The 14,820-nt window shown below is 51.1% G+C and overlaps 1 protein-coding gene across 2 annotated transcripts in view; it reads left to right on the forward strand.

Moving 5' to 3' along the window:
* Positions 1-14,559, forward strand: part of ZDHHC9 (zinc finger DHHC-type containing 9) — a 65,052-nt gene extending 50,493 nt beyond the window's left edge. For both annotated transcript variants that reach the window (XM_030209890.1, XM_030209889.1), the window contains exons 9-10: positions 1,808-1,886; positions 12,197-14,559. In XM_030209890.1, the coding sequence (XP_030065750.1) occupies positions 1,808-1,886; positions 12,197-12,331 (214 nt within the window). In that variant the 3' untranslated portion in view covers positions 12,332-14,559. The remainder of the gene's footprint in view (positions 1-1,807; positions 1,887-12,196) is intronic.
* Positions 14,560-14,820: the final 261 nt, after the last annotated feature.

Consider the following 14,820-nt stretch of genomic DNA (forward strand, 5'->3'; position numbering starts at 1 on the left):
CTAGCAAAACATTCAGTCTGGAGAAGTTCTCCCATTATTGTCACTTTCTGCTTTACAGGCATATGACATCCCAACTCCATTATGGGCAGGGTACAGCCATCTGAATTTCACTCGCTGAACACATTTTAGCTTTACTTGAGCTCAGGTCAAAGACGACATACCAGAAAAGATTAGCAGACTAAATGTGTCTCACACTCCTTATCTGCTGTTAGATCCTGCATTAATCCAGAGGCTTCCCCTAAACTCTTCAACTGCTTGATATTTAAACCCCAGGGGAATTATGTACTAAAGAAATGGCAAAGTGATGCAGAATTCCCTGGGGGTAATTTTTATAAAGTCACATGGGAGGCAACAAATACACTTCTAAAATAGACACAATTATGGACAAGTGGGCTAACCCTCAATTTTTTACCGTTTTGCGGCATTTTGGATCTAGTGCATCCAGACATTAATATTTACTTATGGATATGGTGGACTAAGCTAGAAGCCAATTAATTTTGCAGATTTTTGCATGTGATTGAAAAGGCTATTCCTGTTGGCCACAGGTGTGAAAATTGGGTTAGCCCTCTTGTCCGTAAGATCATCCATATGTGACTCTGCCTTAACCTTCCTGTGACTCCCATTACAGAATGACCCCTTTTGTGTCGCCATTGTGCAGTGATTGCCCCCGCCCCCAACCAGCTATCCTGAGAGCAAAAAATCTGAGCTGGCAATCAAACCCAGGTTGTCATCCTGGCAGCAGTCTGCAGTTGCTTCAGAACGATCAAGCTGGCCCTGTATTACACCAGAGGAGGTTTATTTTCAAACATTGCCTTTCTTTTTAATGGCTTTTCAAATGCCTCAGCAAGAATGCTGGCTGGTCCAGTATTTTGCTTTCTGAATGCTCTGTCTGAAGGGCTTTTGTAACAGATCTTGGCAGAGCAGCTTGGATCAGATGGGAGTGTACCCTCTTAGGATGTCTTATAAACCCCAAATAAAATGTCTTAATAACAGCAAAGAGCTTTTTCAAATAGCTCAGAGTAAAATGGCATTTATGTGAGCTTCTAAAGAATGCCACCTGAAATACCACCTCTAGGCAAGCACAAAAAACAGCAAAGTGGCGAATGAAATGGCAGACTTCACTTTGCTGTTTTTTTTTACTTCAGTGTACTGCAGAGTCTGTTCTCCTTGGGAGTTTTTTTTTTGGATATGCCACTTCTAGAACCTCATGTTCTTGGATGCTAGCTAGCATTACCTCAGCAGAAGGAATTCAGGACATCTTCCCTGAAGTGATGATATCAGATACTGATATTACAATTCCTGAAGGCATCCTCCCAGGCTTCACTCTCTCACACTAGCTGTCTCTTTTCTTTAACCCTTAAACTGTCTCCAGACTGGGCTATGATATCTCTCCTCCAGATGTCCTGATTAGATTGTAAGCTCTGTGGAGCAGGGACTGTCTCTTCACGTTCAAGTGTACAGTGCTACGTATGTCTAGTAGCGCTATAGAAATGATAAGTAGTAGTAGACTTTATATGCAGATCCTTGTCAGCAGGGTGAGACCTTGTGACTAGATTTGAACATAAAAAAGTTAGCCTTTTTAGAGAGGAACTCATCAGGCCTCTCAGCAGAGGGTAGAAGGTATTGATGGCTTCCATTGTCTTGTTGCTGAGGAATGGTAAAGTTGTGTGTGTAATGTATCCTATGGTGTTCTTGCCTGCAATGTGCTGGATAGAAGGGGGATTGTACAGGGCTTCCATTGTCTTGCGGCTGAGGAAGGGTAAAGTTGTGTGTGTAATATGTGTCCTTTTGGTTGTTTTGCCTGCAGCGTGCTAGATAGAAGAGGGATTGTACAGGATCAGAACGGCCTGGCCCCACTGGAGAACAGCACCCCTCCGCCAGGCGCGGTAGGTACCACTGCATGCTTGTCTCTGGTTATTTATACTATTCTCCGAGGACAAGCAGGCTGCTTGTTCTCACGACTGGGTGACGTCCGCGGCAGCCCCCACCAACCGGAAAAGGCTTCGCGGGACGGTCGGCACGCAGGGCACGCCCACCGCGCATGCGCGGCCGTCTTCCCGCCCGTGCGCGACCGCTCCCGCCAGTTCCTTTTTTTCCGCGTCTGGAGAGAGTCGTGCTTTGCCGCTCTCTCTGCTTTCAGCCGCCGGAAAGTCGATCGCGTTTACGCGGATCGTTATTTTTCTATTTAGTTTTTGTTACCGCCGGTTTCCTTTTTCTTTTTCAAAAAAAAAAAACAAAAAAAAAACCTGTGCGTGTGGAGCACGCGCTCCCTTTTTCCCTCGCTTCCAGCGGGGACGCCGCGTTGCGGCCTAGTGGCCGCATGGTCGTTTCCTTTTTCGAGGTGTGATTTTCGCCACCATTGACGACTTTGACTTCGCCGACGCGATTTTTCCGTCGATGTCCTCGAAGGTCCCGAGTGGATTTAAAAAGTGTGGTCGCTGCGGCCGGCCGATCTCGCAGACCGACACCCACACTTGGTGCCTCCAGTGCCTCGGGCCGGAGCACAATATCAAGTCGTGTTCCCTGTGTCTCGGTCTCCGGAAACGGACTCAAGTTGCGAGGCAAGTTCTGCGGGACCGTCTTTTTGGAACTTGCGCCGGCCCCTCGACGTCGACCTCGACGGCATCGGTATCGACGCCCGGTCCTTCGGTACCGGTATCGATGCCCGAGACATCGGCACCGATGGCATCGACCCCAAGAGAACAGGTCCCGTCGGCCCGCCGGTCCGCCGGCGAGGGTGGAGGTGAGCGGCCGCGTGGGCAGTCGGCCCCGGTCACTCCCTCAGCCCGTGGTCCACGGGACCGAACCCTGTCTGACCCGGCTCCTCGAGACCGAGGGGGATCGTCCTTCTCCTCCTCCATACCTCCCGGCGCCGGTGACGCGCATCGAAAGAAGGACAAGAAGCGTCGTCACCGGTCGCCCTCGGTGCATCCGGACATCGGAGAGGAGGCGACGCCGAAGCGTCATCGCCGAGAGGAGAGGTCCCCGTCGGTTGTGGAGGTACCGACGCGTCAGGGTTCCGGCACCTCGGTGCCGTCTCCTGGCCCCCATCAGCTTCTGGCACCGACACCCCTACCGGCCCCACCGCCTTTCCCGGCAGCGGGCCTGGACGAGTGCCTCAGAGCCATCCTTCCGGGGATCCTGGAAGGGCTGATGCGCCAGGCTGTGCCGGCGCCGGGGGTGCTTGCGCCCTCGGCGCTGATGTCTGTGGCGCCGGCGAGCTGTAGCCCGGCGCCAGGGCCGTCGACACCGCCGCCGCTTGCGGCGCCGGTCTCGACCGCCACGCAGGTGGAGTCCCCGTCGACGTCGATGGAGGGAGCTCCGTCCCCGCCGACGCGGGAGTCCACCGCTCGACGACACCGAGACCTCGGTGCCTCGACGTCGAGCCGGGCCCGGTTCAGGACTCAGCTACATGAGCTTATGTCCGATACCGAGGATGAGGCCTCGTGGGGGGAAGAGGAGGACCCTAGATATTTCTCCTCAGAGGAGTCTACGGGCCTTCCCTCGGACCCCACGCCTTCACCGGAGAGGAAGCTCTCACCTCCTGAGAGTCTCTCCTTTGCCTCCTTTGTGCGGGATATGTCTATTAGCATTCCCTTTCCCGTGGTCTCTGTGGAAGAGCCGAGGGCCGAGATGCTCGAGGTCCTCGACTATCCATCACCACCTAGAGAGTCCTCCACGGTGCCGCTGCACAATGTCCTCAAGGAGACACTGCTTCGGAACTGGGTGCGACCGTTAACTAACCCCACCATTCCCAAGAAAGCAGAGTCCCAGTACAGGATCCACTCTGACCCAGAGTTAATGCGGCCCCAACTGCCCCATGACTCGGCGGTCGTGGATTCTGCTCTCAAGAGGGCACGGAGTTCGAGGGATACCGCCTCGGCGCCCCCGGGGCGGGAGTCTCGCACTCTGGACTCGTTTGGGAGGAAGGCCTACCAATCCTCCATGCTCGTGACCCGCATCCAGTCATACCTGCTCTATATGAGCATCCACATGCGGACTAATGTGCAACAACTGGCGGACCTGGTCGATAAGCTCCCGCCGGAGCAGTCCAGGCCTTATCAGGAGGTGGTCAGGCAGCTGAAGGCGTGCAGAAAGTTCCTGTCCAGGGGTATCTATGACACCTGTGACGTGGCATCTCGTGCTGCGGCCCAAGGTATAGTGATGCGCAGGCTCTCATGGCTGCGTGCCTCTGACCTGGACAACCGCACCCAGCAGAGACTGGCCGACGTCCCTTGCCGGGGGGATAACATTTTTGGTGAGAAGGTCGAGCAGCTGGTGGACCAACTGCATCAGCGGGAAACCGCCCTCGACAAGCTCTCCCACCGGGCGCCTTCAGCATCCACCTCAGCAGGTGGACGTTTTTCCCGGGCCCGGCAGGCTGCGCCCTATTCTTTTGCAAAGCGTAGGTACAACCAGCCGGCCCGAAGGCCTCGCCAGGCACAGGGACAGCCCCAGCGCGCTCGTTCTCGTCAACAGCGTGCGCCTAAGCAGCCCCCTGCGCCTCCACAGCAAAAGCCGGGGACGGGCTTTTGACTGGATCCTCGGGAACATAGCCGCCCTCAAAGTGTCCGTACCGGACGATCTGCCGGTCGGGGGGAGGTTAAGTTTTTTTCACCAAAGGTGGCCTCTCATAACCTCCGACCAGTGGGTTCTCCAAATAGTGCGGTGCGGATACGCCCTGAATTTGGCCTCCCTGCCTCCAAATTGTCCTCCGGGAGCTCAGTCTTTCAGCTCCCATCACAAGCAGGTACTTGCAGAGGAACTCTCCGCCCTTCTCAGCGCCAATGCAGTCGAGCCCGTACCACCCGGGCAGGAAGGGCAGGGATTCTATTCCAGGTACTTCCTTGTGGAAAAGAAAACAGGGGGGATGCGTCCCATCCTAGACCTGAGAGGCCTGAACAAATTCCTGGTCAAAGAAAAGTTCAGGATGCTTTCCTTGGGCACCCTTCTGCCAATGATTCAGAAAAACGACTGGCTATGTTCCCTGGATTTAAAGGACGCATATACTCACATACCGATACTGCCAGCTCACAGACAGTATCTCAGATTCCGCCTGGGCGCACGGCACTTTCAGTATTGTGTGCTGCCCTTTGGGCTCGCCTCTGCCCCACGAGTGTTTACCAAGTGCCTCGTGGTGGTAGCGGCCTACCTACGCAAGCTGGGAGTGCACGTGTTCCCATATCTCGACGATTGGCTGGTCAAGAACACCTCGGAGGCGGGAGCCCTCCGGTCTATGCAGTGCACTACTCGACTTCTGGAGCTGCTGGGGTTTGTGATAAATTACCCAAAATCCCATCTCCAGCCAACACAGTCTCTGGAATTCATAGGAGCTCTGCTGAATGCCCAGACGGCTCAGGCCTACCTTCCCGAAGCGAGGGCCACCAATCTCCTGGCCCTGGCTTCGCAGACCAGAGCGTCTCAGGAGGTCACAGCTCGGCAGATGTTGAGACTTCTGGGTCATATGGCCTCCACAGTTCATGTGACTCCCATGGCTCGTCTTCACATGAGATCTGCTCAATGGACCCTAGCTTCCCAGTGGTTTCAAGCCACCGGGAATCTAGAAGATGTCATCCGCCTCTCCACCAGTTGCCGCACTTCACTGCTCTGGTGGACCATCCGGACCAATTTGACCCTGGGACGTCCATTCCAAATTCCGCAGCCCACGAAAGTGCTGACGACGGATGCATCTCGCCTGGGGTGGGGAGCTCATGTCGATGGGCTTCACACCCAGGGTCTGTGGTCCCTCCAGGAAAAGGATCTGCAGATCAACCTCCTGGAGCTCCGAGCGATCTGGAACGCACTGAAGGCTTTCAGAGATCGGCTGTCCTACCAAATTATCCAAATTCGGACAGACAATCAGGTTGCAATGTATTACGTCAACAAGCAGGGGGGCACCGGATCTCGCCCCCTGTGTCAGGAAGCCGTCGGGATGTGGCGTTGGGCGTGCCGGTTCGGCATGCTCCTCCAAGCCACGTACCTGGCAGGCGTAAACAACAGTCTGGCCGACAGACTGAGCAGAGTCATGCAACCGCACGAGTGGTCGCTCCATTCCAGAGTGGTACGCAAGATCTTCCGAGAGTGGGGCACCCCCTCGGTGGATCTTTTCGCCTCTCAGACCAACCACAAGCTGCCTCTGTTCTGTTCCAGACTTCAGACACACGGCAGGCTAGCGTCAGATGCCTTTCTCCTTCATTGGGGGACCGGCCTCCTGTATGCTTATCCTCCCATACCTTTGGTGGGGAAGACCTTACTGATGCTCAAGCAAGACCGCGGCACCATGATTCTGATAGCGCCCTTTTGGCCCCGTCAGATCTGGTTCCCTCTTCTTCTGGAGTTGTCCTCAGAAGAACCGTGGAGATTGGAGTGTTTTCCGACTCTCATTTCGCAGAACGACGGAGCGTTGCTGCACCCCAACCTTCAATCCCTGGCTCTCACGGCCTGGATGTTGAGGGCGTAGACTTCGCTGCGTTGGGTCTGTCTGAGGGTGTCTCCCGGGTCTTGCTTGCCTCTAGGAAGGATTCCACTAAAAAGAGTTACCTTTTCAAGTGGAGGAGGTTTGTCGTTTGGTGTGAGAGCAAGGCCCTAGAACCTCGTTCTTGCCCTGCACAGAACCTGCTTGAATACCTTCTGCACTTATCAGAGTCTGGCCTCAAGACCAACTCGGTAAGGAATCACCTTAGTGCGATTAGTGCTTACCATTATCGTGTGGAAGGTAAAGCCATCTCTGGAGAGCCTTTAGTCGATCGATTCATGAGAGGCTTGCTTTTGTCAAAGCCCCCTATCAAGCCTCCTACAGTGTCATGGGATCTCAACGTCGTCCTCACCCAGCTGATGAAACCTCCTTTTGAGCCACTGAATTCCTGCCATCTGAAGTACTTGACCTGGAAGGTCATTTTCTTGGTGGCAGTTACTTCAGCTCGTAGGGTCAGTGAGCTTCAAGCCCTAGTAGCTCATGCTCCATATACCAAATTTCATCATAACAGAGTAGTGCTCCGCACCCACCCAAAGTTCCTGCCGAAGGTGGTGTCGGAGTTCCATCTTAACCAGTCAATTGTCTTGCCAACATTCTTCCCCAGGCCGCATACCCGCCCTGCTGAACGTCAGTTGCACACATTGGACTGCAAGAGAGCATTGGCCTTCTACTTGGAGCGGACACAGCCCCACAGACAGTCCGCCCAATTGTTTGTTTCTTTCGACCCTAACAGGCTAGGGGTCGCTGTCGGGAAATGCACCATCTCCAATTGGCTAGCAGATTGCATTTCCTTCACTTACGCCCAGGCTGGGCTGGCTCTTGAGGGTCATGTCACGGCTCATAGTGTCAGAGCCATGGCAGCGTCAGTGGCCCATTTGAAGTCAGCCACTATTGAAGAGATTTGCAAGGCTGCGACGTGGTCATCTGTCCACACATTCACATCACATTACTGCCTCCAGCAGGATACCCGACGCGACAGTCGGTTCGGGCAGTCGGTGCTGCAGAATCTGTTTGGGGTGTAAATCCAACTCCACCCTCCAGGACCCGAATTTATTCTGGTCAGGCTGCACTCTCAGTTAGTTGTTCTTCGTAGGTCAATTTCTGTTGTACCCTCGCCGTTGCGAGGTTCAATTGACCTGGGTTCTTGTTTTCAGTGAGCCTGAGAGCTAGGGATACCCCAGTCGTGAGAACAAGCAGCCTGCTTGTCCTCGGAGAAAGTGAATGATACATACCTGTAGCAGGTGTTCTCCGAGGACAGCAGGCTGATTGTTCTCACCTACCCTCCCTCCTCCCCTTTGGAGTTGTGTTTCATATTTTATTGCTTGTCATTCAACTGGCGGGAGCGGTCGCGCACGGGCGGGAAGACGGCCGCGCATGCGCGGTGGGCGTGCCCTGCGTGCCGACCGTCCCGCGAAGCCTTTTCCGGTTGGTGGGGGCTGCCGCGGATGTCACCCAGTCGTGAGAACAATCAGCCTGCTGTCCTCGGAGAACACCTGCTACAGGTATGTATCATTCACTATATGTGTACTCTGTAGGATTTAGGGACATTTACAGGTGACTGTGTATCTGTGTCATTGCAGAGTGACTCTGAAAGGCTCTGCAGTTGCAGTACTTCAATATTTAATCTGGGTCCTTTTTTGTATTACGTTTTTTTTTGTCATCCAGCTCCTGGAGTTACTGAGTAGTTATTCCACAAAAGGACCTCCAGGGCAGCTGCCACCTCCACTGTAGGATATTCTCCCTCTCACCTCCAACCAGGGCTTAATTTGTAGGCAAAAAAAGTGAAACTGGAAGAGGGCAGGAGCAACAGAAAAGAAGGGCTGGATTAAAGAGCAGAGCAGCTGTTCTGGTCTGCTCTATTCTCACCCAATACCCCCTGCATGCTACCTGGAAGGGAAGGGGCTGGCTGGAGCAGGACATAACCTGCTACTGTGCTTCTGGAGCCTAAAAAGAACTGCATTTGAGGCCATTTCTTCAGAAATCAAGCTGTAACTCCCAACTTTCTTCACTGTTTTTATTGATGACCTAGAGGCAATTCAGTAAAGGATTCTAAAATCTGGGTGTGCAAAATCCAGGTGCTAAGCTAGTATTGTGTAATAGCAAACTTGTGCACCTCATGCAGGGTACTGGCGTTAAGTCAGCAATTAGATGCCACCCACTTACATCAGTTCTTTGGCAGGTGTAAATGGGAGCACCTAAACGCAGCAGTAAGGCACCTAATTGCCCTTTTCCCCGTTATGGCGCTTAATTACAATCCTGTTTGTGCGCCAAAAGTTAAGTGGCACACTATACAAAATTACCCCTCTAGTGTCTTTATTTTAATGTTTTGTCTGTTTTTGTCTGTTCTGTCTGCATGCTTTTTTTTGTGGTTTTGAGTGCAGTTTCGCCTTTGTTTTTGTATGTTTATGATGTACTTGCTCTGTGAGCACCATTTTAACTGAGTTCTTGTATATGTTTTATGATTTTATTTTTTTTTCTGTTTTTTTTTTTTTCAGGAGGACAAAACTCATGAGTTGTTTATTCATGTCTTTGATTTACTTAGGATAGCTAGCAAATAGGTATATAACATTTATTAAATAACTTTTTATTAAAATATTGATTTTGCACAAGCCCACAGTATAACAGGGGCATAGCCAGAAGTTGATTGGGAGGGGGGGAAGCATTTCATTTAAGTCCCTTCTCCTCCCCCCCTCACCCCCAATCATACCTTTGCTGGTGGGGATGCTCAAGCCCACCATCTGAAGTTTTGCCACTGGACTCTGGTGCCCTTCAGGTGCTGTCTAAGAAGTGGTGAAGCAGGCAGGCTGCTTCACCTTCTGACGCCAGCACTTCTGCATGTGTTTAGTTCAAATACATGAACAAAGCTTGTGCGGAAGTGCTGGCATTGCCCATTAGAGCACCATGCTGACTTCTGCTGCTCAGGCAGCATGGACTGGGATCCAGCAGGGAATGTGTTCGGCTGGTGGGGCTTGAGTACCTCTGCCAGCCATGTATTGGCTGCCACAGTGTTGGAGGGGGCCTGAGTCTGAAGTGGATGCGCCAACTGCAGTGTAATACATAATAGAACAATTACAACCAATTACATTAACAAAGAGGTCGTACCTGGCAAAAAACCCAAATCCGTTTACAATCCAATTTTGATATTTCTCTTCCCCCTCCCCCAAGCCACCTCGCAACCCACACTCCTGAACCTCCCTTCAGGACAGTGAATGAAAACCTTGCTGGAGATACCCAACCTCATAATGTTCATTGTCTTAAGGCCTCCTAAGAAAAAGACACCAAATTCCAAGGCCAGACTATGTTGGGCTCTTATACCAACCCCATCTCCATGAATAAATGGCCTTAGAGTACATAAAATTCTGAACTACCCAGCTGACAGTTACCTTCCTCTCCACTGTCCCAAACAAAAATCCAAAATTGATGCATACAAGGCAACATGGAAGATTATCAGTTTGACTACTCATACTATAATGAGTTAAGTATCAAACCTCGTGCCCTTGATGAATGTATATAGGCCTCCCAGGTGCCCAAAATAGTTTTCTGTTTTAAAGAGTTTAGTGCACATAAATGCATGGAATCTGTCTTGCCAACTCTAAAAAGTGGGCGGATCACTATTTATCCAGACACAGAATAGTCTTTACATACCAGCCCTGCTTTCCAAATTAAATCGAGTACTTCCTCCCTGCAGTCTAAGCAGTTTCAAACTTATGCAGTAACCAACCCGCCAGCGAGAACCACTGTCCCATTAACTGTTCCAAGTAACACAACACTGTACTCCGGAATTGTTTACACAAGGATCAAAAGCATGGTAAACTATTTTCCCAGCTATATTTTAAGTAAGCATGAGTATCTACCTGGCCAGATTTATGGGCCTGTGCCTGAGGGAAGTAAGCTCAAAGTAACACCCAGATAAATTTATTTTAAAATATTTAATAAATAAAGCTGGCTGATTTTGATGCTTATGAGGGAATTGGAGGTCTCTAAATCCTTAGTCTTCATATAGTAGGCAATGTTTATCCCTGTAGAGCATGGAAAGAATTTACCCTTTTGCCTTGTCTGTCTTACATTTCCATGTGTGATAGCAGTAAGCTGGTTGCTTTTGGGGTGCTCTGATGTATACCCTCTTGCCAAGTTTCCTTTCGTTTCTTCAGAGAGACATCAGTAGTGATTGTGTGCTCTTAAGCTGAGATGATCAAAAGCCCCGCGCTGTTCCAAACAGTGCTTCAAAAATAGTAGTGGAACAGCGTGGGACGTTACTAGACCTATGATCAGAGATAATTGCATGCAAGTTTAAGCACGTAATTATTTCTGATCATGGGGTAGAAGTGCGGGAGAATTGTGCCTGAGCATGCGCTCAGCACAATCCTCCCGCACTTGTTTGACAGGTCGGGGCTGTCAAAATCCCAAACCTGTCAAACACAGGGGCTGAAGGTCCATGGGACCACCAGGCTCCAACTACCCCTGCCCCGAGCAAGGCAAAATGGAGGCTGTAGGTCTGGCAGACCTCCGGTCCCCCTGACGATCCCCCCCTCCCCAAGGTTCAGGGAGGGTTGGAGATCCGGTGGGTCTCCAGCCCCCCTAACTCCTCTCAGCATTTCCAAAAAAGTCCCTGGTGGCCCAGTGGGCGACCAACTCCCCCCCCCCCCCCCCCCCCGATATAGTTCAGGGAAGGCTGGAAATCTGGTGGGTCTCCAGCCCCCCTCCCTCCCTACCCCTCCTACCTTGGGTTGGAGGAAGGAGGTAGCCTGCCTCCCTCCTCTTCCTTCGATGCCACAAAATGGCGGCGCCCTGCCCAATGTATCCTGGGAAATGCTGAGCGGGGCTTCACACCATATAAGGGAGTTTCTCCCTTATATGGTGTGAAGCCCCCGCCCAGCACCTCCCAGGATACACTGGGCAGGGCTGGGCGCCACCATTTTGCTGCGTCAAAGGAAGAGGAGGGAGGCAGGCTACCTCCCTCCTCCAACCCAAGGTAGGGGGGGTAGTTAGGGAGAGGGCGGATTGACACTGGACCACCAGGGACCCTTGCCAATGTTGGGGGGGGGGGGGGGGGCTGGAGACCCACCGGATCTCCAGCCCTCCCTGAACTGGGTTGGGGGGACCCGGAGGTCCAGGGGACCTCCAGCCCCCTGTCACTCGGGGGGGGGGGGGGGGGGGGTTGGTCGCCTAGGGCCACCAGGAACTTTCTTGGAAATGTTGAGGGGAGTTAGGGGGGGCTGGAGACCCACTGCATCTCCAGCCCTCCCTGAACCTGGGGGTGGGGGGAATCATCGGGGGGACCAGAGGTCTGCCGGACCTCCAGCCCCCTGTCACTGGGGGGGGGGGGGGTCTTCGGGTTTGCTTTGTTGGGGGGAATGAGGGCCTGCTTGCATGCAAATGCATGCTGGACAGGGCTCACCATTCCTCCCCAATAGCCTGCAAACCCTAATGCCAGCTCGGAGCTGGCGTAGGGTTTGCCGCAGCCAGCGACCCAATCTTTGGCGTGCTGGTCGCTGATCATTGGGGATGAATATGTTTAGCCCTGTTTTGCATGTATTTGCATGCTAGTTTGTTCAGAGCCCTTGAGCGCGTTTTCACGTGCTTGGGGACTCTGATCATGGGGTGGTAGCAAATGCCGGCGCTAGCATGGCGCTTACAGCCTCTAGTGCTGGTGTTTGCTTCTGATCATCCCCCTGTTAATGAGCACAACTTGCTTATTCTATTGTGTTTTTTTTCTCCTAGGTCACTACTTCCCCGCTTATCTCCAGGGAATTGCCCAAAGAGCCTGTTACACCCCAGGATGTCCGTCCTGAGGCTCTGGAGATGTCTACGTCAGCGCCAAAAAAATCTGAGGGCTCCAGAGGAAAAGAAAAGTAGCATATCGGAAATGCTGGAGTCGTTTCTTTTTTTGTTTTTGTTTTGTTTTTGTTCAATCAAAGCCAAACCTGCTGGAGAGGAAGGCAAAAGGACAGTGATGGAAAACAAAGGATGATCCTTTTTGCCATCTTTTTTTTTTTTGTGTTAGGATTTACACACACGTGTTGTGACTCATGAGGTCTCGTGGAACTGGAATGCACTCGCTGAAGTTGGGAGAGAAAGGACATTCCTTGGCCTGTGGTCACCCCTTTAGCGGCAGGAGGTGGCTGTGACCATGTCACGCATTCCTTCTGGACTGTGGTTCTCCATGTTGGTAGTTTTCTCTCCTCTCTCTCCCTTTTCTCTGGTGTTCCCCTTGTATTTTGGAGAAGGGCAGTTGGGGAGATCCTGAAGGACTGGCAGAAGAGGGGAGCTTCTGCTGATTTTTTTTTTTTCCAGTGGATGGACTGCTGCTGTAGAAACAGACAGCTCTGATTGGCTGGTATTGTTTTCTTCCTGGAATGGTGTAGCCTTTACTGAATCTAAAACTGAGACAGTAATCTGACTGTGTCGATATTTGTTTTTTTTTTTTTCCTGCTCTGTGTGTCTCAAGAAAAGAGTTTGGGTGTTGCTGGCAATGATTGGATTGTGGTCCATTTTGAAAGACTGTCTGTCTGTATTTCCTCCTCCTTCCCTCTCGCATTTAAACACTATTTGTTAGAGCTCCAGATAAGTCACGTGGGGCTGATGTCAGCTCTGAGCAGCCAGTTCAGTGACCTCTGTCTCCCCCAAATCAGCGCCTGATGTTTGCAAACCGTGGAAGGTAGCCAGTTTAAAATACCTCCTTCCATCTGGCCTTTGGCTGGCATCTGCTTCCTAACTTTGTTCAGAGTCTGTCTTCTCTCCTACTGCCCGTGAGGAATGGGGATCAAGGGGGGGTGATTGCTGTATGGATCCCATTCTTCCATCTCCTTTGCAAGATGAGGAGGCCTACAAGGCTGATCGTAAGGCTGCTATTTGCCTTGGTTGTGATGCATTTGCTAATTGCGCCTTGCTTTAGACTGAAAATTGAAGCACCCTTTTTGCTTCTGGTGAGGTGCCAGCAGATGTCTGTATTGGTGCTACTGCTGGAGGAGACCCCTCAGTCTCTCAGTGCTTGCTTATCTGCCCCCAACAGGACGCTTATGAAAACTGCACCAATCTGAAAGGATTTTATTCAATATTGTCTGTCTTAAGACTCTTTTGGCAGTATTTAATGCACTGATTAAAAAGTGTTCTGGTTTGTCATGGCATAAGACAGCTTGGAAGGGAAGGAGATTGGTAACAGATAAGACTAGTAGATGTGAATTAATTTTGGACTGATTTTTGTTCCATATTGGTGCCATAGGGGAGCAGAGTGTTATGTAATTTTTTATTTTTTTAACTGAACCACAAGACCCTACTAAAACCCCTGCTGCTGTTACTGTGCCCTTTTACTTTCCAGTCTGCAGATTCTGCTTCCTGTCCTGGAGGTGCTCTTTCATCTTCCTCCTTCCAAAGGGGCTGTGTTGGGGATCAGTGTGAGCGGGGTGGAGGGTGGGGGTCTTGCCTGTACCTTTCCATGATGTGCTGCTTTCCTTTCTCAACAAAATGGGAACTAGCCAATGAGGGCAAATCCTTCCAGCTCTTCATTGGTCACAGCCACTGCAAGCATGTTATTCCATGTCACTGAAGTGCCAACTTGGGGTGGGGGAAGAGGAGAATAAGTGCACTGACCCCATCCTGCTGTGGAAGACAAGACTCCTATGCTCTCCTGTCCATGGCTCAGCCTCCTACCGTGCTTCCAATTTTTGTTTTCCCTCTCAATGACTTTGAGGTTTAACAGTGATATTTGACTTGGTTGGAGCTCTCAGTTTATGTCACTGGTCTTTCTAATTTTCCTTCCTTCCCATCCCTGAAGAAACTCTATCAACCCCTCTCCTCTCTTCCTGATATATCCTAATTTAACTTCAGCTGTTGGCCTGACATTCCCACCATCACTTTCTTCTCTGAAATGTGTGAATTGTTCCTTTCCTTCACCCTTGCCAACATGCTACTGACCAAAACTCTAACCTGGAAAAAAAAATACTTGTTAAATCGTGTGTAAATCTGCACTTTTGGGATGTGAAAGCACTGATTTATTTTGATGTTTATTTTGTATTATTTTGAATTATTTACCTGGTATTTTTAATTTCATAATGAAGAAAATCTTACTCTGTTTAAGAAATGAATTGGTGTTTGGGTCATTTCTCTTCTTTAGTTGTCTCTTCCTGTGTGTTAGGTGCTATGGTTGGGGGGGGGGGGGGATGACTGTGCTGGCCACACCTTCTCCTGTGACATGCTTTTATCCACAGTGATGGAAAAGCCAATGGTAGACAATTGATGACGTGGGAGCTTGGGCACAAGGTTGTTCACAAAATAAATAGGCATGGTATAGTTCATTTTGTTTTCAGACCCTGGCCGTACTACGTGCTCACACTTTGCTGGTCTGG

This window comes from Microcaecilia unicolor, chromosome 7, assembly GCF_901765095.1.
Source record: "Microcaecilia unicolor chromosome 7, aMicUni1.1, whole genome shotgun sequence".
Classification (NCBI taxonomy): domain Eukaryota; kingdom Metazoa; phylum Chordata; class Amphibia; order Gymnophiona; family Siphonopidae; genus Microcaecilia; species Microcaecilia unicolor.